The sequence below is a fragment of the Strigops habroptila genome, chromosome 2 (genome assembly GCF_004027225.2).
Source record: "Strigops habroptila isolate Jane chromosome 2, bStrHab1.2.pri, whole genome shotgun sequence".
NCBI lineage: Eukaryota > Metazoa > Chordata > Aves > Psittaciformes > Psittacidae > Strigops > Strigops habroptila.
Genome location: NC_044278.2, coordinates 35,930,129 through 35,957,488, shown reverse-complemented (window position 1 = coordinate 35,957,488; position 27,360 = coordinate 35,930,129). Strand labels below are relative to the sequence as shown.

Genomic DNA, 27,360 nt, shown 5'->3' with positions numbered 1-27,360 from the left:
GGCAAGGGTGACAAGGGAGATCAAGGCTCTGAAATTATTTCCATCTGAGGAGCAGCTGAATAGCTTGGGGCATTTGGTATTGGCAAAGAGATAAATGGTGGGAGGAGAATAATACCACAGAGACTTTTAAAATCAGAAGTAGCAAAGAGAGAAGAAATGGAGAACATTGTTTCTCTGTATGAGAACTTCATGAGTATAACATGTAAGCAGCGTAAACCTTCAGTTTGGAAATAGTTTGAGGGCTTGTTCATTAATTTGTCCAGTGAGGGCTATGAAATGCTGCTTTGGTTAGTCTTCCTGGACCACAGATTGTTAGAAGCCGAGAGAACATTCTGGAGAATTGTCCCTGCATGCTTCCCTGTTCTTGTGCACTTTCCTAGGTGTATGCCAGAGGCAGAGTGCTCAGCTAGGTGCATCTTTGCTCTGACCTTATGATCATGCTTGCATGTCTTTTGAAGCACAGTTAACCGCACGTGGAAGAACTCTGAGAGAAATAGGATTCTTTTGTGTGCTTTCCCCAGTGACCTCATGGGTAGAAAACAATGACAGCCACAACCAGAAAGGCACTGTAAAATTCAGTTTTCTATATGTTGAGATGCTTCCATAAAGCACAGCATTAATTTGTGTTCTCTCCCCACAGAAGCAGAGTTGTTTCTAACTTTTTACAAGATAAAATGCTGAGACAGTCTTGCAACTTGAAAGAATAGGGTTTGCCTTAAATTTTTTTTTTTTTTCCTTTAGCTTATCTGTTCCTACATTATTCCAGGGCTTAGATTAAGTCTATAAATGGAAAAATTCTTTGAATTCTAGCCTCTTGAATTTTCAGGAGGTCGTCTTTTCTCATTTCTTACTAATGGTAAATTTTGATCACTTCACAGATGCTCAGCAGGCTGCCGATGTGATACATAAGAGCAGTTTTACTAGGGCAGTTCTAGCGTGTCTTTCAGGCACGGCTGGTGCTTGAAAATTTAAAAAAAACCAAAAAAAGCACACCACCAAAAGAAAAAAAAGGGAGAAAAAATGATTTAGGGTTGCAAATTGCTTGTCACGTTACACAGTATTTGCTGGCAGTTGTGAAGGTTTAGTGGTGAGCTGCTGATAAATGTCTTTTTATTTTTAAATACTTGATTTGTGGAACAGGTTTTGTAATAGTGATTCATGTTGTGTAAAATTTCACTGCAAGGAGAAACAATATGCTGGGTGGTGAATAATTAAAGCATTCCCATTTCTTACATTATGTGCCATTCTAGAGAATGGCATTAAGCGGATAAGCACAAATTATTTATTTTTTTTTTTTTCTTAATGTCCTGTTTGGATAGGAAGATTGAGTTTAATGTTTCTGTTAAATGATTTTCAGAACTGTTCGTCAGATGGCACAGGAGCAATTCTTTTTAATGGCTACCAGGTGTTGCATGGGACAGAGACCTCTCCTTTTCTTCATTACCCTGCTGTTTACTGTCCTAGGGGTAAGTTTTTTAGAGGTAAAGGCTTCAGTAGAGTTAGGCTTCTGTTAGAGTTGCACTCTAAGTAGAAGCATGTTTGAATTGCGTATCATTTGTTTTTGGTTTACATAGAGTACTGCAAGAGAGCGAGCTAAGCATTCTGGAGACTACTTCACTCTCTTAAGACATCTTCTTAACTATGCTTACAACAGTAGTATTAATGTACCCAATGCTGAAGTTCTTCTCAATAATGAAATTGACTGGCTTAAGAGGATTAGGGTAAGTTTCAGGATCAATTTATTTCTGATAATTAATTTTTTGCTAATTTGTTGTGAAATAAGTTTTAAGCTTGGTAAATGTATATTATTTAGAGTATGCTAACTTTCTTTTAAATTACAGGATGAAGTAAAAAGAACAGGGGAAACGGGTGTCGAAGAAACTATCTTAGAGGGTCACCTTGGAGTAACAAAAGAGTTGTTAGCATTCCAGACACCTGAGAAGAAATACCATATTGGTTGTGAAAAAGGAGGTGCTAATCTCATTAAAGTAGGTTCAAGTTTTTTGACCTCTGGAGTTTTTTGATGAGATTTTGGGGAGGGAGTTAACTATAAAAACGTAAAAACAAGCCTTTCACCTTGTGGTCTGTAACCGTAAAAGGTCCCAGTTTAACTATTTGACAAGGGCTGCCAATTGGGGTTTAATGTTTTCTTTTAAAATAATTTAAAAGAAATACATTCTTTTCATTTATATGAGCACTTAACGTTCTCATTCTTTGGAACCATCACATATGGAGTTGCTGTGACCTTGTGAGCTGTTATCCCAAGAGCAAACATCACACAAGGACAGTAAGCTAGATAGAGGATGGTCCTGTACAGGACTGTTTTCTTTCATTACCTCTGTATTGTCTTTTCTCCACATGTTCTTAATTAGTGCTATTAATGTGTATGGCAGGTTTGAACAAATGCATGATGTCTGAGCATCTCTTTAATCAGTCATGTTTTCTTTGTACCTCTGATATTATGCAGCAGGAATGTTGTTTTTTCGAGCACTAATCGATAAAGAGCTTTGTAGATAATACTGGTTGGACAGGAGAAAAACTTCACCAATCAAGAAAAATAACATGTATTTTTAACTTGCAGTGGGGGATGGGTTTGCAGGGAACCACATTAGAATGGAGTTATCCTGTTCTAAATTTAAAAGCTTATGATGGTGTTGGTCTCACTTTTAACTCTTGAGTGTTTTAGGTACTACTCTGGTTCTCGGACATTCATTTATGTAATGACACTTATTCTGTTATAAAATAATATGCCTTTATATAGTAACGGGTGATTTATTTTCCTTTTTTTTTTCTCTTTTCCTCCTCCAGGAGTTGATAGATGATTTCATCTTTCCAGCATCTAATGTTTATCTACAGTACATGAGAAATGGAGAATTGCCTGCTGAGCAGGCCATACCAGTCTGTAGTTCACCAGCTACTATTAACGCTGGGTTTGAGCTACTAGTTGCACTAGCAGTTGGATGTGTACGAAATCTCAAACAGATAGTAGACACGTTGACTGAAATGTATTACATAGGTACAGCAATCACTAGTATGTAATATTTTTAATTATCTGTTTTCTACTTTTTAATGTATATATTATGCCTAGGTTTTGTTTATATTGTCAACTGAACTAGATGCTAAGTTTTTTAGTTTGTGGTATGTTTGTGGCTGCTTTTAATGTTGCAACATCAAGCTGTCAAAATCTAGAAAAGTTTGTCAGCGTAGCCTTTCTCTGTTCTTCTTTATGCGGTAAATGGACTGACTTGCATTACATGGTTGCATCCAAGTTCCAGCCCCAGTCACTTACACAGTCAGACCCCCCCCTACCCTGACCTCTGGCTGCTCCCCTTTGTCCATGCCAGCTCCCAGGAACCTCATTCTGTCTGTATCTGCTACTTTTGTCTCATCGTTTCAGGCTCTGCCTAACCAATCCCAGAACCTCATCAGGTATCTTTGGCTTAGTTTTAGTGACAGTCTCTTGGTTGCTCACTTAATTTGTCATCGTTGTCCAGACACAGACACAGGTCCGCTGTCCTGTTTCCCTGTTTATTTCTGTACTCGTTCTCTGCTTGTCATGGTCCTTCCTCAGATGTTCGTTCTCTGAGTTTTGGCGTTGTCTCGGCACAGCTCTGCACTCAAAGAACTTTCTGCTCAGTGGAGAAAGATTATAGCGATTGCAGTATGTACAGAAACTTGCAAATGTTAGTGTTTCAAAAGCTGATAGTCAAATGAAACGGACTGATATTCACAAGGGTGGCAAAAGGCTCATAATTAACATAGATTTTTGTTGCCAGTAAAAAGCATTTACTGGTAACCAGTAAATTGTTACCAGTAAAAAGAAAGACTTTCCTCTTTCTTAAGAAATGAACAAAAAGCATATTTTCTGCAGCCCTAAATGGGATTACTAAACAACTATTTTGGCTGTAATATTAACAGGGAAAGGAGAAAGAAAGATAGGGAGAGGGGGAGGAACAACTGAAAACAAGCAATACCAAGTTTGTCTGGGAAGAAAGGCTTGGAGTGTTGGGGTTGTTCAGCTGGGAAAGACAGAAGGCTCTGGGGAGATCTTATTGCAGCCTTTCAGTACTTAGAGGGAGCTTATAAGAAAGATGGAAAGAGACTTTTTATCAGGGCCTGTAGTGACAGGACAGGGGGCAATGATTTTAACTTGAAAGAGGGTAGATTTAGATAGGATGAGGAAGAAGTTCTTTACAGTGAGGGTGGTGAGGCACTGGAACAGGTTGCCCAGAGATGTTGTGGCTGCTCCATCCCTAGAAGTGGTCAAGGCCAGGTTGGATGGGGCTTGGAGCATCCTGGTCTAGTGGAAGGTGTCCTTGCCCATGGCAGGGGGGTTGGAACTAGATGATCTTGAAGGTCCCTTCCAACCAAAACCATTCTGTGATTAAAAAATGTTTAAACTTTTAGAGTTTAGCAAGGCTATAAGCAACTAGAAATAGTTTCCCATAGTGGGAATTGTCCGCTACCTCTCAGAATGGCAGTGCTACTTACGCGCAGTTGGTGGTATCACTGAGTCATTTGAGGTTTTTCAGTCTCTTCTTGTTCAGTTCCATCTCAAATGAATAAATGAAAAGGGCAGCTTTATGATTTATCCCTTTGCCTCATCCTTTTTTCTTCACCCTTTTCTATTGGGAAGTGTTTCCTATCACCTCACAATTAGAAAGATTTTATAGCATTTCTTTCCACTCAAGTATTTGATAAGCACAATAGAACACCAGTTCTCCATGGTATGTCAGAGAGAAGAAGGAACACATGTATGAACTGTGCATGCTCTGTGTGTCATATACCAAGTATAGCTTGCTTGTAAACATGCATGCTTTCTTACTATTTTTGTGTTAAAAGCACAGAATAACAGGTTAATGTAGTAAACCTGTGATCGTATATGTACTATGAAGAGATGTGAGAGGTCTGAGGCAGAAGACTCAGGAAGAAAAAAAAAAATCACAAGGTCATATAAATAGCGTTATCTAACACTCTTTCCTATCCTGGCAAGGGAAAGTGAGGCATAAGTGAAATTTCCTGATTTTAAAAGGATTACACATTTGTGAAAGGTTTATAAATCGGTTATATATTATAGATTCATTCAGCTGAGTTCTTCAGCTAAGAAACTTGCTGATATTGAGGGGAGACTTCTGTTTGATACATAAATAGACTGATTTTTTGTCTGGCCATCTTTTTAGTTATGCAATTGATAAAATAGTTTAATGGCAAGATTACAGATAGAAATATTGATCACAGAAGTTGTGTTCATTTTAGCAATTAAGTTTTCCAGTGGAACATTTGCTTTACTAAACCGCAGAGTGATACAGACTAACAGTAATTTTATGCAACTGCCCTTTGTACTGCATTGGTATGCTAGTTCTTTTATAATATAATTGTTTCCTAATCACATTCTGCTATTTTCTTCTAGCTTGTGAAGCGCTTACAGAATGGGAATATCTACCACCCGTTGGGCCTCGACCACCAAAGGGATTTGTAGGGCTGAAAAATGCTGGTGCCACTTGTTACATGAATTCTGTCATTCAGCAGCTGTACATGATTCCAGCCATCAGGAATGGGATTCTTGCAATTGAAGGCACAGGCAGTGATGTAGATGATGACATGTCTGGGGATGAAAAGCAGGACAATGAGGTAAATTTAGTTATGTAGAACTTGCTTATCTTTTGAAATGGAATTCTTTTTTAGGAAAAGGTTATAACAAATTCAAGTTGCTTATCACTTTGCTTTCCACTGCTGGCAGTGGGGACAGTAGCATAATGTTTCTTATTTGAATAGGCTCACTGCCAGAGAGGCAGTTTAAAAGATCCAGGTAGCAGGGTTTGCAGACTTCCTCCTCATGGATTTTTACTTGAAAGCACCGTACACTAATTCTGCCAACAGAACTCCTCTGTTAATGCATACAAAGACACTTGTTTCTTCAGATGAGAATATAAAACACTTTAGATGATTAAATTAAACAAGGGATACAACTGGCTACGAGACAACTGTGTATCGAAGTTAATTGCACAAATTTTCTTCTGCTTTTCAGAGCAATGTTGACCCAAGAGATGATGTGTTTGGTTATCCACATCAGTATGAAGACAAACCAGCACTGAGTAAAACAGAAGATAGAAAAGAGTACAATATTGGAGTTCTGAGGCATCTCCAAGTAATTTTTGGTCATTTAGCAGCTTCCAGGCTACAGTACTATGTACCAAGAGGGTTTTGGAAACAATTTAGGTAAATAGAAAATTTAGTATTGATGTCTGTTCACTGGGCCACTGAAATGCCGCAAAACTAATTGTAGGAGAAGAAATGATAGTGATGTTAAGTGTAAATTAGGAGAACTTGTTCAGCCTTGCATCTATTATCCTACCTTTTCACCATTCTGTAGAAGTATTTTGGTAAACTAAAGCTTACAGCAAGATGTTTAGTTGGAATTCTAGTAGTTCTTGAGCTTTGATACTGAGAGTGAATTAACTATGATGTTATATACCTCATATATATAAAAAACAAAAGCTTGTTTTTACTTATCAGTAAGCATCAGGGACAGTGTAACAGGTGGTGTCCTGCATCACAAGCCAACAAATAGTCTTGGTCAGTAAGAAAGAGAGATGAATAGCGTAAATAGTTTTGGGATGGGTTTGGTTTGGTTTGGTTGTTTTTTTTAATAAATTGTTGGGGGAAAAAAACCAAAAATATTTGACAAGAATGTACTTTTTTTTTCAGACTTTGGGGTGAACCTGTAAATCTACGTGAACAACATGATGCTTTAGAATTTTTTAATTCCTTGGTGGACAGTTTAGATGAAGCTTTAAAAGCTTTGGGCCATCCAGCAATGTTAAGTAAAGTTCTAGGGGGGTCATTTGCTGATCAGAAGATTTGTCAAGGATGCCCACATCGGTAAGTGTTTAAGATTCTTCTTATAGGAAAAGCAACCTTTGTTTTTATCCTTATGAAAGTGAATAAAGAGTCAAGAGTAGGTTTTTTGTGTGGTTTTGGTGTTGGTTTAGTTTGTTGTTTTGTTAGGGATTTTTTAAGCTAACAGAATTTGCTATGTTATTTTTTTCTACAGCCTTGATTTTTCTACATTCATTTGTCTTCAGGTGCCTTGAAATACTTGATTATTGCTTCTACTTAACAGTTGTATGTGAAGCATTGTGTTTTGATCAGCAGAGGAAAAGATACAGCTTTTTCATGTTAAGAATGAAAACAACTTGGGGACCATGCAATGTATAAAGTTTTAAAATATGGTCAACAGCTGTTGCTGGCTTCCGTCTTCCATAGTGTGCGGATAATGCTGACCCAAGTATGAATCTTTCATGAGTGAAACCCTGTTCATACTCGCTATATAAGCTCTAACTAGGGAGAATAGTGTAAAAAAGTTTATCTTTTCCTAAGGTTTTTGCTTAGGAAATAACTTCAAATGCGAATATTGAAATGCAGCTTCATACAGGGTATGTAAAAAAAAACAAACCAAAAAACAACACCTGTACCAAATCAGACTGAAAGTCTGTAGTGCACCATCTTGATGATGTTGATCAATGACAAATGCTTCCTGGAGGAATAGAGCTAGGCATTGTACAGTTGTACTTCTAGACTTTCTTCTGTCCATTTTGATGTGGAGGATTAAAATTGTGTGCAACGTTCAAGATGGCCTAATGATGGACTTGTTCTTTTTCAGCAGTTGGCTTTTTTTATTATTGTTTGTATTTTTGTATCACTAACAGTTGGCCGCCTTACTGTTCACAACATCTTTCAGATCCTCTGTGATTCTTACATGATACAGAAGTGTTACCTGTCATTATAGAATTCTACTGGATTTGCGTAACTGTACTTCTTAATAAAAATTTTACCGTGATTGTAGTTTAGGGAGGACAAAACTGATGACAAACTAAACTATTGGATTTGGGGTATGACAAAGCCTTTCTAAATTTGTAAGTTATTTTATAGATGAATGAATAATGCTGGTTTAGTTGAAGTGTTTCTAAATATTAATTTATTCACTGTTACAGAACCCTATATATGCTTGATTGCATATCAGAGAAACAAGCCCTGCAGAGTTATGTTGGAATAGATGCAACTTTTAAAATTTATTCATCACTTCTTTATCCTTAAAAACAAAACAAAACACAAAAACCAACCAACCAAAAAATGTTTCCAAGATGTTTTAACTGGTTGTGTCTCAAGCATTGCTATTTCATTGCTAGGAAGTTGTTTAAAGGTTGTATCAGAACACGGTAAGTTAAAGACAGACAGTCATGAATATGCAAAGTGATTGGAAGAAGTACTCTGCTATCTGTGCTTCTCTACTGGCTTAAGTTAGCCAAGAGTCTGTCGTGCTACTTAAACTGCTTTAAAAACAGGATGTGCCAGGTTTAATTTCCATGATCTTTTCAGTGAACTTGGGACATACAAGTCATTTCTATGATGTTCATAAAATAACCATAATTAGTGCAGATCAAAAAATACAATGGGCAGATACTGTAAGGTAATTGTAGGAAGACTGCGATTAAAAAGAGGGGTTTTTTTGCTTCTTAACTGCTTTTGCCAGAAGTTGACATCAAGTGCTGAATAAAACTTTTGCAGTAAGGTACTGTGTAGGAACTGTAAAACACAAAAGTTGAGCATGTTACTACCTTTCTCTTACATCTGTCTGTTCATTGGTAGGTACGAATGCGAGGAATCCTTCACAACTCTGAATGTAGATATAAGAAATCACCAAAACCTTCTTGATTCTTTGGAACAGTATGTCAAAGGAGATTTATTGGAAGGAGCAAATGCATATCATTGTGAAAAATGCAACAAAAAGGTAATGATTCCTTATGTATTACATTTGTATACAACTGTGATGTTACAGCTGTGCTAAGTTCAGTCTTAGTTCATATTCAGGGGAAAAAAAAAAAAGTTATCCTTTAATTACTGAATTCAGTTGCCGGTAGGAGTATGTGAATGGAAACTTAAGAGCTGATAACTATTCATGTCCTTTTTTAGGTTGATACAGTGAAACGCTTGTTGATTAAGAAGTTGCCTCCAGTTCTTGCAATCCAGTTGAAACGATTTGATTATGACTGGGAAAGGGAATGTGCAATCAAGTTCAATGACTATTTTGAATTTCCACGAGAGCTGGACATGGAGCCTTACACGGTGGCAGGTGTAGCTAAATTGGAAGGAGATGATGTGAATCCTGAAAATCAGATAATACAAAATGAACAGTCTGAAAATGAACACTCTGGGAGCACAAAATACAGGCTTGTTGGTGTACTTGTACACAGTGGCCAGGCCAGTGGTGGACATTATTACTCCTACATTATTCAGAGGAATGGTGGAGATGGTGAGAAGAATCGGTGGTATAAATTTGATGATGGAGATGTGACAGAGTGTAAAATGGATGATGATGAAGAAATGAAAAATCAGTGTTTTGGTGGAGAGTACATGGGAGAAGTATTTGATCACATGATGAAGCGTATGTCCTACAGACGCCAGAAGAGGTGGTGGAATGCTTATATTCTTTTTTATGAACGTATGGACACAATAGACAAAGACAATGAACTAATAAAATATATTTCAGAACTCTCTATCACCATTAAACCCCATCAGATTAAAATGCCGTCGGCCATTGAACGAAGCGTACGGAAGCAGAACGTGCAGTTCATGCATAATCGTATGCAGTATAGCCTAGAATATTTCCAGTTCATAAAGAAGTTGCTTACTTGTAACAGTGTCTACTTAAATCCTCCTCCAGGTTAGTATGTTAGTGTGGTAATTATGGATTAATTTCCTGCAAGAAAAGTTTTTATTTGTGTTGTCAAAAATTTGTCCAGCCAGTGAAAATTTTGTGCAATCTGCTTTGAATACTCGGTCTATCCAGACTTCTGCAGTTGAACATCTGTTGCTGAGTTGTTCATCAGTGATACATCCCAGAATATTTAGCAAACAATGCTTTGATAAACTGTCAACTATTGCTCAGTTTATGCACTAAGTCATATTAAAATACTTGTTTGTGAGCTGTTCTGCTGAAGACAGTTCTCAACGGTGAGATGCTGAATTTCTAAAAATCAGGCATCGGTTAGTCTCCCAGGTACCTGTCTCAAAGCTTACATTTTCAAACGATACATCATAGAAGCTAGAGGCTGTTTTGATCAAGTTTCTGGTTAAAATTGGAACACAATGTCAAGACAAAACACTAATCTGGAATCAGCTAAATTGTTAAACGTAAATTGCTTTTACTTTGTCTACATGTGAGTATTTTGATTTTTCTTTAGGACAAGATCATCTGTTGCCTGAAGCAGAAGAAATAACTATGATTAGTATTCAGCTCGCTGCTAGATTTCTCTTCACCACAGGATTTCATACGAAGAAAATAGTCCGTGGCCCTGCTAGTGATTGGTATCTTGTCTTTTAAAAACAATTACAGTTTTGGAAGTTTGATGTCTGTTAAAAGATCCCAGTTATATGCATATGACAATAAAAGGTGTTAGTGGCCTGTGCCATTTTCCCCTCTTCCCCCAGGTGTGTGGTCAAGGTGCATATGAAAAGTGGGGAAATGTGAGCAGAAAATACAGGGAAGAAACTGAGCTTTAAAATAAGCTGCTGAGCTGAACAGCTTCAAAATTCATTTTCAGACAGAACCTAAATCTACCTTTTGTCTGTTTTTTAAGAATAAAGGAGTAGAGAGTATCACTAGTATGAAACTAATAGGTTATATATTCTGACTAATTCAGAATGGTTTGTTCATGGTTTGAGAAGTTTTAAACAAAGCTCTTTTCAACCCATTTTTGTAGCTTGTTATTTGTATTCTGTTTCCGAAACATGTATACAATAGTCTTTTAGACTCTGTTAGCAGAGTACTTTATATACATTGCTACAGGGCCTGTAATTCAAATCTGTAATATAGCAAACAGTACAATCTTTTTTATAGCAATCATCTTCATGATGACCAGTAGTTTCTAGTCTAGTCATCTTCACGATGACCAGTAGTTTACCAGCTCCTAATAAGTAGTTGTGTAATACATGGCAAATACATACCTTGAGTTTTTCTCCAATACCAACTTTCAGAGTAGCAAAGTTACTCCTGTTATTTTAAGGTATCAAGAGAAGTTCAAACATTGCTGCAGGAAAGAGGACAGAGTCACACAAGACCCTCTCTGGAACAGTTATTTACTGTTAAGGGATCATAATCCTGTTTTAGTTCTTACGGGTGATGGAAGTAAAATGCTACAGTTAAATGTTAGGTTTTTAATTGAAGTATCTTTTTGATTTGTGATTGCTGGTATCACTATAGGAACTATAGTTTATTTGATGGTAAGCATTTTTGTGAGAAAATATGGGGGTTACCTTTAATATGTATTTTCTTCAAATTCTCCAAAAGAATATGTCTGCCAAAATTCATCAATGTCTACGTGTGGTCATAATCTCTCAGTTGTGTCATCTTCTATTTCAGGTATGATGCGTTATGCATCCTTCTTCGTCACAGCAAGAATGTACGCTTTTGGTTTGCACACAACGTCCTTTTTAATGTTTCAAACCGCTTCTCTGAGTATCTTCTGGAATGCCCTAGTGCAGAAGTGAGGGGTGCATTTGCAAAACTTATAGTATTTATTGCACATTTCTCATTGCAAGACGGACCATGTCCTTCACCTTTTGCCTCTCCTGGACCTTCCAGTCAGGTATTTAATTTTCTAATGAAACACTTCTGAAACCTGTTCTTCTTTGTTATAAGCATTTAATATAAATTCTGGAGTAGATACCTCAGTGTCGACAGGAAATTTGTACAGTCCATTTTGCGTATGTTCATGCATGATGTAAGTCAGCCAGTTCGTGTGAGAGTTGCTGTCAGAGGGGTTCAGTTTCCCCTCATTTGTAAATCTCTGTGAAAACTAACTAGTGAGAACTTTGAGTTGGGTTGCAAATGTGAAATCTGCAAAATAAAAGCAGTGGCTTATAATAAAGTAATGTGTAAAGGAGTGAACCCTTGCTTCTCTATTAAAATTCAAACCAAACAAGAATCTCCCAAAGCCAAACAAAACCAAACCAAAACAAAAAAAAGCAAAACAAACAAACAAAACACACCAAAAAAACCCCAAATAAAACCCATGAAAGCATGCAGGAGTTCCCTAAGTTTTCTTCCCCTGTATCCTGCTACATTGAAATTGTCGAAAGCTTTAAACTTTGCCTAGGAGTAGACAGTGAATTGCCTAATTTTATACACCTAAAACTGACAAAAAAATAAAAATAAAAAAAAACCACCAAAACCCTCCAAAATCTTAATGTAGTGCTTGTCATAACAATGGAGGGTTTTTTTTAGACTGTATTAAATCTAAAATATCAATCTTTTTGAGCCTTTCTTTGTCATATTTTTAATGTCTACAGCAAGACACTTTTTATTTGTACTGTTCCACTTACCTTCTCAGAATGTTTTTGCTACTGTATCCAGCAAAAGAATTTGTATTAAGTTAAAGTGACATATGCTTTGACAGTGTTTGTTTCATGAGGAATTTGATAAACACTTGTAAAGGTGATTTGGTTGTCTGTCTTACTCTCAGAAGTTCACAGTGGAACTGCATATCCTTTTTGGAGTATTTAAGCCTAGCTCCAATTGGAGAAAAAGCTCAATTAAAAGCTTTTATATTTGCATAATTTCTTGTACTTGCATGGTGTTTAATGATGGCAGTCATCTTCTCTGTATGTCTGTCGTGTGAGATACAGAAGACTAACCAGCTGCTAGTATTTTGGAGCTTATATGAATCCTATACTTTTTAACCAATTCTGTTTTCTGCCATAGTACAAAGTATAAACTAAATAAAGATTTGATAGGTTCAACTAATAACTTTTTATTTATTTTTTTTTAGGCTTATGATAACTTAAGTTTAAGTGATCACTTACTGAGAGCGGTACTAAATCTTCTAAGAAGGGAAGTATCTGAACATGGACGCCATTTGCAACAGTATTTCAATCTGTTTGTGATGTATGCCAATTTAGGTAAGCAAATGACACACGTCTTTGCCGATGACACTGTAATAAACTGGGTTTTATTAATAAGCCAGTTACACAAGTAACAGCAGGAGGATCCAGTTTTTCAGCCTCAGGCAGATTGGTATGATTAAATGTCATATAAATGGTCTCCAGAGCATCTGTGTTTCTCCAGTTTGGAGTTTGGGGCTTGAGTCTTCCTGCCATCGTAAGATGAACATGATAAGCTTGGAGCAATAAGACAGTGTCCTTCTGAGAGAGTGTGGGGGTGAAAAAATGGCAAGAGAGATGATGCTTTGTTTAGGGCTCATTTGCAGGGAGGTCATGAGACCCCAGAAGCATGCGGGCCTCTCAACTGATTTGAGCCTGAGGAAGTCGAGGAAGATAAAAGTTCAAAAAAGAGAGAGATGCGTGGTTCTCCTTTATGGAAATGTTGATATAGATGGTTGTGCTTTTATCCGTATGTTCCTACTGTGCCCTTTCAATATTAATTTCTTCACCTTTGAAGCTCATAGCTATGAATGCAGAACACCAATTCTGTATCTGTCTTCCCCTTAAAGACTCTCTGGGAGGCTGAGGAAATAGATCTGTGTATGTTCTTAGACATCATTGCTTGCAGAATGCTTTCACCATAGACATCGTATGAATAAATGTCAAATGAATAAAGGGTTGCTTTTGCTCTCTCAGATTGATGAGGGTAGTCACAGGTTCATATCTAGTGAATTGTCAGAGAGTTCTACATTCTTACTTACCCAGATATTAGGGTCTTCTATTGAAGGACCATTTCTCTTTCACACGTGGTAGCCTAAGTGACAAAGCATCTTCCTCTGCAGCAAGTTGTAAACAAGATACGATATTCTTCCATAGTGGTATTCTATTACGCTCTCCTCGTACTCTAATACAAGGTATTTTAATCCTTTTATGTAAAGTATTAGGAAGCTAGGAGATCCAGTTCCCTTGGAAACTTTACAGAATGCCCATAATGCTGAGCAGCTCAGCCATTACTGATTATCAGCTCATACAGACAAGTTATAAATGTGAATTTCTGTTATATTACTTTGTGGCTAAAGCATTAAACATATGCATTAGTCCAAATGGGAGTTATTTCAGTATTTCCACACACATACTCTCTCACACACTGTTCTGGAAGCTGTTTTGTGTGGGTAGACAATTTCAAAGTAATTTAATTTGCTATCTGTAAAATTAATCTAGGAAATTAAATTAACATGATTTCACTTATGTGTGTTGCTTTCATATACTTTATCTACCAAAGCATTCTCTGTCAGGCAGGGGTCCGTCATGACCCCCAAAGTGGATTTAATGTCATTACAGAGAAGAGAGATCTTCTAACTTACCTTTTCTTCTTCACTAGCTTTTCATACTCAGTCAGTGCAGTTGAAGCCTCTGACTAGGAAAGCACTCAGAAGCCAGAGAGAAAAGCATAACTAAATTATATTTGTGGGTCTGATCGTTATCACAGTCTATCCTGTAAAGATAAATATGGAATTATTAAGTAGTTGTGCTTGTCTTACTAGTGTTACCTGAAGGCTTCTCTATGGATGTAGAGTGTTGATTCATTAAAAGCCACAAACGCATCATTCCTGCACCACCCCATGTTCTGTGAAAAGGATTAAATTGTCTGACAGTTTGAGAAATAATATATTGTTCACATCAGAGCAAGTGAGAGATCAGTTCTACAAAGGATATAACTACAGAATTATCTAATGATCAAAAAGATCCTATACAAGAGTGCTTAGATTCCTCCTTATCAGAGAGATGGTAGGAAGGGTCCAGTTGTGTTTCAGAATAAGAAAAAACTTGGATATGTATGAAAAATCATTACCTTTAACCAATTGAGAGAATACAAGATCACAAGGGACATATCAGATTTACTGGTAAGTACTTGTGTAGTATGCGCAAGGTATTCTTGCAGTGAAACTAGCTGTATGATTTGGATATTTTGGTTAGGTTTTTGGTTGGTTTTGGAGGCTTTCTCATTTTGTTTTTTTGTCTTGTCTTAAATTGATTTGTCACCCTTACAATTACTGCATAGTATGGCACAGTTGGAAATGTCCTAAATTTGTAATTGAAGTATCTAGCATGTGATAGAACAATAACAAAATGTACTGTGGGGGTGTTCATCCTATCCTGGGCCTCGCAACGGAAAGATTAATTCTTTGTCGAAAAGACTCCTCTGAGGCTTTGCTATTAATACAAATGTTAGTTACTAAAGTGCTAATCAGCAGAGTTAAGAAATCGTAGTCATCTACAACTCTCCTTCAATGTGATATTTCAACTGAGCATGATTTTCTTGTGCATCTTTACTGATGTATTTTCTTTTTCCTCAGAAAACATAAATGATGGTTACAATAAAACCCTGCAACTGAAAAGTTATTAATTGTGTAAACAAATAAGATACATATTTTTTTTCTTTTCCCTCCCCACCCCTGTAAAGGTGTAGCAGAGAAGACTCAACTTCTGAAACTGAGTGTTCCTGCAACCTTCATGCTTGTGGCTCTGGATGAAGGTCCAGGTCCTCCAATTAAATACCAGTATGCTGAACTGGGGAAGCTGTACACTGTTGTGTCGCAACTGATCCGTTGTTGCAATGTGTCATCACGGATGCAGTCTTCTATCAATGGTATAGTGAATGTTAAGGTTTTCTTAGATTAATTGAATATATCAGTAAATGTCTTTTGTGCATATTTAGCTATTATGTGTAAAATGGATTAGCTGGGAAAATATTTGCCTTTTATGTTCAGCAACGCCTTTTGTTTAACGACCAAATTCTTCGTCATTAGCAAAACTGATTTGCTATACTAAAGCACAAGACAGAAATCTGTTCTGTGGCTTATGCTTCTTGGCTTATTCCTTAAAGATACCGGAAAATGACCAAGTAGTAAAGTAGTATTTTGTTGATTATAAAATAGTAATGATTTTAGAATAGTTTAAGCTTATTTTAAAGAGCTGCATAAAGACCTTTTGATTCTGAATAAGCAATGAAATAATAGATTACTTTCATGTTACCAGTATAAAAGTAATCTGTACAGGAGAAACACTAGAGCAGGCTCTGAAACAACTAATACTGCTTATTAGTAAAGAGACCTTGCATTGTTTTGGATGGCTCTCGAAAATTATTTGGTGCTTGTTTGCACTCAAGATGACAAACAGAAGCCAGCACTCCAGCACTTTAACTTACAACAGATAAAGAATCAGCTAGAAATTGATCAACCATAGTATAAATCATTAATATATCCATTAATTGAATAGAGTGCAATTATTTTTGAGAAACAGTGACAGAATATTGGGCTACATTGACTTTATAGCTAGCATATACGTGTTCTGTTAAGCATATTCTAGAAAACCTAATTAGGAATCTATAGAGAAGCTATTTAATGGCAAGCTCATTACAGTTTGATGTGTCAGGCTATGAAGTCAATAGGGGCTACAATGTGTTACAGTAAGATTAACGAACTCAAAATTTTACTGTGCTATAATAAGCTTCAGAACCATTTGGCAATTTCGATTTGGTTTTGTTTCCAATGCACTATTTGAGGCTTAACTGGAAAGGTATTCTACCTATGAAAATATGTTCACTGTACTCATAATGTACTAAAAAATTTACTTTGTATGAACATTACTCTGACTAATTATGATTGCTATTTGCAGAGTAAAGTTATTTTTTGCTTCAGCATATTAAGCTAGAAGAGTTCTCCTTTGGACTTCTGGACATCTTCAAACAATAATTCAAAACACTGCTAAATTTAGGAACATCAGGAGCAAATCAACAGTCTTGCCTTACACAAAATGAAGCTTACTAAATAAAATAACATTATTTTTTTTATTCTTTCAGGAGTATATTCTCTCTACGCTCTAGAGATTCAGACGGGGCTGTTCTGACATAGATATTCCTCTGAACCCTTTCTCATTGCCTGTGCAGTAAATAGACCTTGTGTCCTAAAATATGGTAGATTTTGGCTGTGTTACACAATCAACAAAGCAGATAAACTCAGGAGATGAGAGGATTTCACGAAGAAAAATCAGTAATTTCTCTTGCATATGAACATGCCTCCAGCTGTTCTGCTTTGATTGTCCTTGCATAATCTTATCTGAGAGGGAGAAGTAGCAAGGGAGAAGTAGCTCTCTCAGGCAGCAAGTGTCAAGCTTCACAGTCAGAAAACTTAGTTATTTCATACCACAGTATTTTTCAAAGAAAATCAACTGTGGGTTGCGTGGTCGGTTGTTTTTTCTTCCTCTATCTATCATTTTTTGTTGAGTTACGCCAATTTACATTTTGTTGTGTCTACATTGAAAGTGCTTCGGCACCTTTTCATCTGTAATAACTGTTTCTTCTAGGTAATCCCCCACTTGCCAACCCTTATGGTGATCCTAATTTATCGCAGCCTATAATGGCACTTCAGCAGAACGTAACAGACATTTTGTTTGTGAGAACTAGTTATGTGAAGAAAATTATTGAAGATTGCAGCAACTCTGAAGAGACCATCAAGTTGCTTCGTTTCTGCTGTTGGGAGAATCCTCAGTTCTCTTCAACTGTCCTCAGTGAGCTTCTTTGGCAGGTAAAAATAAAAAGCTAGGAGAAAGATGGGAATATAAATGTGTATGGTACATGAGTCTGTATTTAGATATAGAAATGCTGCATTAAATAATTAACAGGTGCTTGATAAATTTTCCTGAAGATGGTATCCTTTGTCAGTATTTACTCTCTTAGGTCTTATAACTAAGTACTTAGAGTACTATGAGAAGTCATTTTATGAGTTTAGGAAAGCAATCAACCTGTTCTGAGTTAGGAATGTTATGTTAAGGGTGGAAAGTAAGTAGACTGAGGTAGTCTTTATGTATTGTGAAAGCATCATTTCCTAAATCTTTTCCATCATTATCCATGAAAGAGCTTCTTATGTTGTGTGGAAAATGAGAATAATTTCTGAAGATCTCCTTTGTATTTGAGTACATTCATAAGGTTCTTTGTTACAAGTCTGCAGAACATGCTTGGCTTCAGACTCAGGAAGGAGTCTTTTTGGACTGTCTTGTTTTTTTCTTTTTCAATCTCTATAAGGTTAGTCACACTTTCCCACTCCAGATCAAACTTTTTATTATTGCTAGCTCATCTTTATGTTGACTCTTTTATTTTTTTTCACCCCCCATGTAAACATGACATTTTTCTATGTCCTTTTGTTTGGCAGTTGAAAGAATCAGAACAAAAATCACTTCACTGATACTTTGCGAGCCGTGTGTTTTGTGTTTTAGGATAACCTTTGAACCTAATGTCTAAAAAGTAGCAATATCAGTGAAAAATACTGTTTTGTAATTTTGCCTTTCTAAAGATATTTTTAAGGTAGCTTCTTCAGCATGACATGCTTGGGGCTTCAGTTTAGTTGTGTTAGAAATTCATGAGGAAACATTTTGTCCTTCACAAAACTTACTGTATTGAAAAATGAAACAAAACAAAAACCCAACAAAACCACAACCCCCAAAAAGACTCTGACACAATCAACGTTTAAAAAAAAAAAAACAAAAGAACTATGCATTGTATCTTGAAGTATTCTTTAAATTACAGTAAAGTTCACTTCAAATGAATTGTATTCTTGTGTTGCACCATGTAATCTGCATGCTTCAAGAATGCTTTCTTATGTTCTCTGCATTTTTACTTTTTAAGGTTGCATATTCATATACATATGAGCTTCGACCATATTTGGATCTGCTTCTACAAATCCTTTTAATTGAGGACTCTTGGCAAACTCACAGGTTAGTATGTACCTGTCTTTTTATAGTTCAATATTATTATGTTTTGTACAGCTTGTTTTCCCAGTGGTTCTTGTGCTCATCCTTTCAAGAGGATTGTTTAAAATCTATATTAAATTAATAAAGCATTTTTCCACTTTTATCTCAATTTTTGAGATAAATCAAAAACCTTAATTTTTGAGATAAACCTACAATTTTTCACTTTGACCTTCCTTAGTTTTCAGAAGTTTGCTTCTTGGTCTTATAAATGCAAGATTTTTCACATACAAGAGTGTGCCATTTAGGCCAAACTCATTGGTATTTACCATGAGGTGCTTGGATTGATTCTTAGAAACATCTCATTCAAGAGAATCCAGTGATAGCCTGGTCTTACTCAGAAGCACGTCAGTCGTAGCAGTGATACTAAGACATGCAAAAAGTGTGAACTTGGGAGAAAAGTGTATTTCATACGTAAATGTTCTCTATGTGATCACATTTCAAGAGAATTTTAACTTTAGTATATTACTCAGTTTCAAACCTAATTTTTATGTCTACAGAATAAGGCTTTTGAAAGTTGAGATTAAAAAAATTTAATTATTGTAAATTCTGACTAATTTAAATACTATAACTCTTGAAGTTTTTGACGTTTGTTTTGGGTTTTTTTGTTTGTTTGTTTTGTATTTTTGTAGGATTCACAATGCACTTAAAGGAATCCCGGATGACAGGGATGGGCTGTTTGACACCATTCAGCGCTCTAAGAACCATTATCAGAAAAGAGCTTACCAGTGTATAAAGTGCATGGTAGCTCTCTTCAGCAACTGTCCTGTAGCCTACCAGATCCTTCAGGTGATACCTTTTGTTCTGTTTCTTGCTGCTTTTTTTCCCAGTTCTGTGTTAAAAACAACAAATGTCAATCAACTAAGCCTCGCAAAAAAAAAAAAAAACCAAACCCACCATCATTCAGTTTTCATCACCTTGATGAAATTATGACTTTTGAGTACAACTCAGTTGAACCTTCCTGTATCAGAAGGTCGATATACAGGATTGAGAGCAATTTGGTTAAACTTGAACTAATGATTCTGTGATGCAGCTGCAAATCCATAGACTTCATTTCAAATTTGAAGTTTTCTTTGTGCAAAAAAGGATATTTCAGGGAGTCTTTTAAACAGCAACATGTGTGTTAGTGGTCTATTCTCTGATAGCTGATGTATAGGAAGAGAAAAATCCTTCTGTTTTGAAGAGTAGAGAAAACCATTCTGAGTTGTGAATTTTCCATCTGCAGAGCAATGGGGATTTGAAGAGAAAATGGACCTGGGCAGTAGAATGGCTTGGAGATGAGCTTGAGCGTAGACCATACACTGGCAATCCCCAATACACCTATAATAATTGGTCTCCACCGATACAAAGCAATGAAACATCAAATGGCTACTTCCTAGAGAGATCACACAGTGCTAGAATGACTCTTGCAAAAGCTTGTGAACTCTGTCCAGAGGAGGTAAGGAATTCATTTGACTTGGTGGTAGAAAAAAAAATAAATCTGAGTAAAGTGCTTCTGTAAATAATGAACCTTCGCAACAGTCGTTACAGAAGTAACGAATTTTATAAATCTGGATTTCTATTTTTGTGGTTCATTTACATAATCATGTGCATTTTTTCCCCTTTTATTACTGTTTCTGTAGGCATCTGCCACTTAAAGAATAAGAGGTATAAAATTGAAAGTGGCCATTTAAAGTAGATTATGAATGGGTCTGTTTTTCCAATAGTGCATTGATAGTGGGAATTTTTATGTAGTGCAATACAAGCTGTGGGTGACACAGTGGGGTGGAATTTTTCTCCAGGCATGTCTGAAAGGGTCATTTGCATGTAGAATTGGCTCTGGATAGAATAACCACAATACATTTTACCTAAGTAAATAAAATGTTTTTTCAAACTTTAGGAACCAGACGATCCTGATGCCCCAGATGAACATGAGTCTTCTCCACCTGAAGATGCCCCACTGTATCCCCATTCACCTGGTTCCCAGTATCAACAGGTAAAAGCTCATAGATGAACTATTTATTCAGAGTTCCAGGTTAGCTTTTTTTAGCGTTTATGGTAAGTTAAATTATTGGCATCAGTCAGAAGCATGTTATTGTCCACTATCACACTTGGAGGAATAAAGATACAGATACACCTCCATTTTGCCAGGAACAGTTTCACCATTAGAGCTTCAGGTGAAAATTTTAATGTTATCAGATCATGGATTAATTGTCCATAGAAAGAGCAGGAGGACAGATGCCATCACAGTCTAGTGCATACTGAATTTGATTCTGTCATATTTGTTGCTGTAAGGTTTTGAGAGTTGCTTTCTTGTTTTTAAATACAAAGTCAAGCCTCAAGGTCTGAATTTCAGTTTGGGTAATTGGAAGGCTTTCAGAAAAATGCACATGGCTGTTACGTATAATTTGTGCTATGAACACTGATTTCTAAATCTTACGTACATATGAAATCTAAATCTGTTTTATGTGAAATGGCTGCTTTGTTAGTATCTTTCAGTGGAAGGCCAGATCTAAAAGAAATCATAACCGTTTTTGGTTTGGTTTTTTTTTTTTTACCAAATTGACTAAAATAGTAGATCCCCCACTTAGTTGTGACTTTTGTTCCAATTCATTTTATACATTCCAAATCTGCTAATTTAATTTCCTTTCCTGCCCAAACCCATTTTCCCCTCCATCTTGCTTTCCTTACTCGATGTTCTCAGCAGAGCAGTTGGTAAGTCATGCAGATTTTCCCACTCCTTCCTGAGCTCCTGAGTTCAGGCATGTACCATAACCTCACCATTACCCGTGTGATGTGTTCACTTTCTTGCAAGAGGTGGCATTTCTCACTAACACACACAATCCTCATTTTCCTGGTTTCTCCACAGTTAGTTAAACTCAGCAAAGGGGTAGATAAATGAGTTGTTTTCTTTTGCCAGATATGTGTATGACTTTTTAAATTGGGGCAGAGCATCTGCAAAAAACTATTGGTCTAGATTTCATTCAGTTCTGTAGCATTAAAGTTTTCCTCTCAAAAATTAAGTACAGGTATGCTTTTTCCATTGTCTTAGGAAAAACATTCAAGCTGGTTGAAACTGTTGATAACATATGTGCACAGTTTAGTGTCCACAGCACATAGGCAGCCTCTTTCCATCTCCTTTTTTTCTTTCTTGCTGCCTTTGCTTTGCATGTAACTGTTTGTTATGCAAAAGCTGAGATTACTATTTCAAAAGCAGATATTGCTATTTCAAGTAAATCTTTTTATCTTTACAAGTTAAAAGTCTGTTTACCTTCAGTGTAAATTAAAAAGGTAAGTGTGAAAAGTGTGACTCAGGGGAATGAAGGAACTGTGGTGTGTGTTCATACAGATACTACTACACGAGAAGTTCAGTGGGCTCGAGGATACTTTTCAATGGTCTGAATGTAAAGGAGAAAACACAATAACTAGTCAGGAAACAGCCCGTAAGTTTAATGTCCCTTTAAAATGTTTATGCTTTATTGCAGAATAACCACGTGCATGGACAGCCATATACAGGCCCGGCAGCACATCATATGAACAACCCTCAGCGAACTGGCCAACGAGCACAAGAAAATTATGAAGGCAGTGAAGAAGTTTCCCCGCCTCAGACAAAAGATTAGTGAAATGCACATAATCAATTAACTTGCTCCATCAAGACTGTGCACCCAGGCCTTACAGTCCAACCTTTCTCTGTGTCTGGCTAATATTTAAAACTAGAAAAACTATTCCTAATCAACATGGAGTGGAGAGTCTATTCACTGTCTTATCTGCAGAAAATTGCTGTCAATATATAACCCGCCTGCAGTGGAAAGTGTATAGTGTTTTGTAATAAATGGCCTGATGCTAATGTGTAAATGGCAAAGGTGTATATAGTATATTAATGTTTGACTGTTAATTCTTGAGCAAGAAACTTTTTTTTTTGTCTTGATGAGACTCACAGATCTACAAAAAAAAAAAAAAACCAACAAAAAAAATAATTTCTTGATATATCTGCTGCGCTCTGCAACCAGTGTTGCCTGCCTCATGGCAGTCGGATCAACTCCTTTACGAAAAAGCCTATCCATGTCAACCACAAGAATAGTTTCATGTTAATTCTTTGCCACTGGAGTCGATTTTACTATGAGCAACGTAATGGCTGGTAACCTTTTAATTATTTGGTTGATGTGGAAAATTGGTGATGTAACATTGTTTCTAGATCTTTTTTCATTGCCTTTTTCATTCTGGTATTAGGTTAATCACTTTGAAGCTATAGTTATGCTGTAACATTTAGCATGGCTTCACACCAAGTTAGTGTAGCCAATGAGGGGGAAAAAAAAAAACGTGACAGCAGTTGTCCCAATGTGACAACTGCATTGCTCAGAACTTTTTCTTCTTACACCTAGACTATAAAATGGGGAGGGAAAATGTGACAAACAAGTGGTTTTCAGTTTCACATATGTTCCTCACATCTGATGTTTGACAGTTCTGTCTCTGGGTGGGATAAAGAACACTTAGTTTTCAGTAATAGGAATTTAAAAGATTTAAAACAAATATGCAAAAATTTGCTATGCCAGGATGCCTGGAGCATAATAGACTGTATTTGGTGTGCTTGTTTTGTTTCTTTGGTAGAGCTTACTAGATAAACTTCTAACACTTTCCTTCTACTGCATCCCAGTGAAGTGGAAGTCAACGAAATCACACAGTACTTGTGAGTGCCACTGCACCAAGTTAACTTGCTGGTTTTCTGCTCGTTCACAGTTCTACTTGAAAGCGAGAATTGTCTTAGCTCTTTATCCATTATACAGGAAATCTTAACATTAGAAGCAGGGTTTAATTATAAAAGAAACTACTGGTTAGTCAAATACAATTCTGAGGTATCTCTATTCCAGAATAAACATTTGTTTAAAGACTTAAAGAACCGCATCAGTAAATACTGTATTTAAATGAAAATTGGTAACTTGAATGTGTGTAATTTTTTTGGAACCTGTCTAAAAACCAAATACCCCTGCAAAACAGATACAGCCCACCCTATACTATTTAAATATTTTGCTGTTTTATTTTATAGAAATTATTTTGCTGAATTCACAAATAGAATTTGATTTAAGAAGAATGTTTTGTCCTGTGGTGTGTGTTGTTTTTTTTGGTTTTGTTTTTTGGCTTTTTTTTAATGGACTGCACAGAAACGTGAATTCTGTGCAGTGGCACCATGCTGAATTCTGGAACAACAGTCACATTGAGATTCTGTGCACGAAAAAAAAATTGGCCCTTAAGAATAAAATAATCAGGACAATTACACTGTAAAAGTTTCTTAATGTGATTTATCTTGTACTTTTTGTATGTTTTTATATATACATATATATATATTTAATGAGCACAAGCTTGATGGTGTTTTTTACAAATGAGTTGATAGAAACAAAGCTGCTTATCAAATTAAAGGTCTGTAGTTTTGAAATGGACAAAGGAAAATTCGATCACAAGTGCATTCTTATGCATTTAGTGTAGCAAAGAAGGGACACGGAAGATTTTTGAATATGCTGTGTTTCAGTGATCTCCTTTATGCTTCCGTGTTTTCCCTCGTGCTCAAGTTAATTCAGATTTTTTTCACAGTTTTTTAGTAATACCATTTTACCTGGACTTAGTAAACCTGGATGAAGCATTCCCATTTATGTTTGGGAATGCGTGTTGGAGGTTTTAACTCAAAAGTTCTACCCCCAGTGCTCAAGCTGAAAGCGTTCGTATTTATTTGGACCAGTAATTGTTAAGCTATCTCAGAGGTCATTATTCTGTATTTTTTACTAATAGGTAAAATATATAAAGTGCTAGTTCAGCCTTGCCAAATGTGTTTGCTTTTAATAGTGCAATGATTGTAGAGACACGTCAAACCTGTGACACTTCAAGGCTGGGACTCTTCAGTCATACACCCCCCATCCCGTGAATTGAGAATGACTGCAGTGGCAGTTGTTTTTCAGGCGGCAAATGGAGAATATTGTGCATCTTTGTGACTTTGAAGAAGGATAAGCCTGTATTGTTTGTTGCAGCTGCTGCTTCTAAAAGGCTAGCTACAGTGAAGAGTGCAACATTCTCTTCACTCTGGGCAAAACAAGTTTGAATTGTACTTGATGAATATCGTACAAGTAAAAAGCTTCATATGCATGTTACTGTCACAGCATTTTGGCAGCAGTCGTTTTCAGGCAATACGCAGTACCTCATTGTTGATGGCACACTTTAAATACTAGTCCTCAAAGTGCCTAAAGATTTGATTCCCCCATCACTAATTTCAGTCCTCTCTTCTGTTTAGAACAGTTACTAGGGGATCTGTGGTCTTCCACAAAATGAGCCAATAAATAGCAAAGCGATTACTCATGTTCCTGACAATGTAAAATCAAATACATGGAAACTGAAAATTCATAGGTGGTGCTGTATGGTGGTTAATGTGTAGTTTTACTGGGGCAGAATTTCTCCCTCTTGTACATTTGGATTTAGGTTGTTTAGTGACTTAAGTGAGCTTTTAACACTTGCTGCTGTTAGTGTTAAAAAAGATCGGTACAGCCATATATGAAAGGAATTCAGTTACTATTTGTGCATCCCTACTTGTCCTAAGTTTTGGTCACAGAGTTGGTCACCTACACTTGTGTTACCCCACTGACAACAATGAGATTGCACAGGGTTCAGTCAAAGCTTATTTGCCCTGCAGAACCTACTTCCGTGGTGATGCACAAGCAGGAAAGGACTCTGCTTGACTTGGAATTTCTCAGATTATTTTGCCTGCTAATTACCAGCTCTGAAAATTTAAGTTCTCTGTTTTTCAAGCTAGTGTATCTTGCTGAAATTGAGCCAGGAAGAAATGAAATTCCACAATGACATTTCTATTATTTTTTTTTTTTTCTCTGGAGTGAGATTTGTAGACTACATGAGAAACTTGTGTACAGTAAATGCTATTATGCCTTTTCAGCCACTTTGTTGTGCCTAGCTTGTGTGTTTTAGTTTATGTGTCATGAAAAAGCACTTAAGGTTCCAAAACTTTCTGTATATTTCCTAAGTTCCAGGAGAGAATGACATCAGCCATTCTGCCAGACCTAAAAAAGGCAAAAATTGGCTGCTGTAGCAATTAACTTCATTCTTGTTTCAATCAATTTTGTCTACCTCTCTGTCTTTTGCCGGAAATGAATAGGCTGGTGAACTGTGTCGAGGCAAAGTGGCTCAACATTTTTGTTGGGCTGTTTCAGTCACTAGCCATTGATTGCAGTGAAGCTTTCCATGCAACGACTTTAGCTTCAGATGAAAGTTAAAGGCTAACTATATAAATTAGAGGAAGAAGTGGCATGTTGGTAGATCTACAGGGTAACCAATTAAGTGTTTAAATATCTTTGTTAAAACTTGTTAGTCCACATTTGCATACCCACACTGAAGGCAACTTCACCTCTGTGATGAAGGGCATACACCTCAGTTTTGGGGGGTGAGATGCTGATGCTGACCTTAAGTTTCTGAAGACAGGTGTGGGAGTTTCCCGTTTGTGGCCATGCTCCAGCAGTAATTTGGACAATTCTTGCTCCCTGTCTTCTTGCCTCCTGTGCTCTCCATCATGTTCATGATACCACTCATGTCACAGCCATGAGGTCTTGGGAATAAAGTAAACCTGCCTTCTCTCTAGAGCAGAACAAGAGAGGCTTTCTGAGGGAGAAGAAGGAACCGTCTTGTAAATGCTGCATGCTGCAGAGTGGTACTACAACAAGCAAGAAAGCAAGGTGAAACAAACCCAGCTACATCCTTCTGCATGATTTCTGTTCCTCTTGCAAGTGGTCTCCTGAGGAACATGACAGCAAACAGCTCTTGAAAGCGCAGTGCGTGTGCTTTTCTGGCTTGCAGCTAGAGTTGGTCTACAGTAGTGCAGTAAAGATCGCTGGGCAGCAGCAGCACAGGCAACACACCCTCTGTATGCCCTCCATACTGTACCAGGGTGTCCGTTTACTTTCCTTTCATTGCTCTGTGGGGATTGTCACCTTGACAGATTCATTTGCGCTGAGACTTGCCCTTGTTCACAGACCAGGCAGCTCTGCTGCACTAGAAGGGCTTTAACTCAGTATGAGCACTGTCACTTTTTACAGTGTGTAACTTTGTAAGGTTCGTACTATAAATGTCCTTTTATTTCTAAGGTATAAGAATTTCCCTGGGACTAACTGCTTTAAAGTGTCAAATGCTTTTGTCCTTTTATACAAGAGAAGTGTTCAGTCCTGTCCCTGCCATGTCTTTGCTGTAGGTTGTTCACAGAACTGTGTGGACACAGGTTCCAGCACTTAGATTCAGAGGTCCCTATCCTGTAATCTGATTTTTCCAATGCAAGCTGGGGCAGAGCAGTGGATTTCAATGGTGTTTGTATGAGTCCTGTTGATTTCAGCACCCTAACAGTTGAAGTTGGTGATGTGTTGCAGGGATCGGGCCAGATAAGTCAGCAGGTAGCACAAAAGATGGCTGTCCTGCTTGCTTTATTTACGCTGGTTTGCAGACAATGAAATCAAAACAAGCACAGGAGAGCTAGTTTCTGAAGGAGAAAACCATTCCTGAATAAGGGCTAATTTTTCATTAGATTTTAAATACCCAGCTCTGTATTTTTTAGCTTTAGAATTCCTTAAAGCCACTTTTTAATAATAAAGCTGG

At 36.9% G+C, this 27,360-nt stretch overlaps 1 protein-coding gene across 2 annotated transcripts in view; it reads left to right on the top strand.

Moving 5' to 3' along the window:
• Positions 1 to 26,180, top strand: part of USP9X (ubiquitin specific peptidase 9 X-linked) — a 104,561-nt gene extending 78,381 nt beyond the window's left edge. Inside the window, exons 27-45 of one of the 2 annotated variants that reach the window (XM_030477087.1) lie at positions 1,358 to 1,466; positions 1,575 to 1,721; positions 1,842 to 1,988; positions 2,809 to 3,016; positions 5,411 to 5,631; positions 6,029 to 6,219; positions 6,709 to 6,882; positions 8,650 to 8,791; positions 8,974 to 9,724; positions 10,245 to 10,368; positions 11,423 to 11,648; positions 12,831 to 12,960; positions 15,407 to 15,592; positions 17,308 to 17,528; positions 18,626 to 18,714; positions 19,380 to 19,536; positions 19,973 to 20,185; positions 20,627 to 20,722; positions 22,212 to 26,180. In XM_030477087.1, the coding sequence (XP_030332947.1) occupies positions 1,358 to 1,466; positions 1,575 to 1,721; positions 1,842 to 1,988; positions 2,809 to 3,016; positions 5,411 to 5,631; positions 6,029 to 6,219; positions 6,709 to 6,882; positions 8,650 to 8,791; positions 8,974 to 9,724; positions 10,245 to 10,368; positions 11,423 to 11,648; positions 12,831 to 12,960; positions 15,407 to 15,592; positions 17,308 to 17,528; positions 18,626 to 18,714; positions 19,380 to 19,536; positions 19,973 to 20,185; positions 20,627 to 20,722; positions 22,212 to 22,346 (3,667 nt within the window). In that variant the 3' untranslated portion in view covers positions 22,347 to 26,180. Of the gene's footprint in view, positions 1 to 1,357; positions 1,467 to 1,574; positions 1,722 to 1,841; positions 1,989 to 2,808; positions 3,032 to 5,410; positions 5,632 to 6,028; positions 6,220 to 6,708; positions 6,883 to 8,649; positions 8,792 to 8,973; positions 9,725 to 10,244; positions 10,369 to 11,422; positions 11,649 to 12,830; positions 12,961 to 15,406; positions 15,593 to 17,307; positions 17,529 to 18,625; positions 18,715 to 19,379; positions 19,537 to 19,972; positions 20,186 to 20,626; positions 20,723 to 22,211 lie in introns of both variants that reach the window. The other variant, XM_030477086.1, reaches the window with a different exon arrangement.
• The last annotated feature ends 1,180 nt before the right edge of the window (positions 26,181 to 27,360 follow it).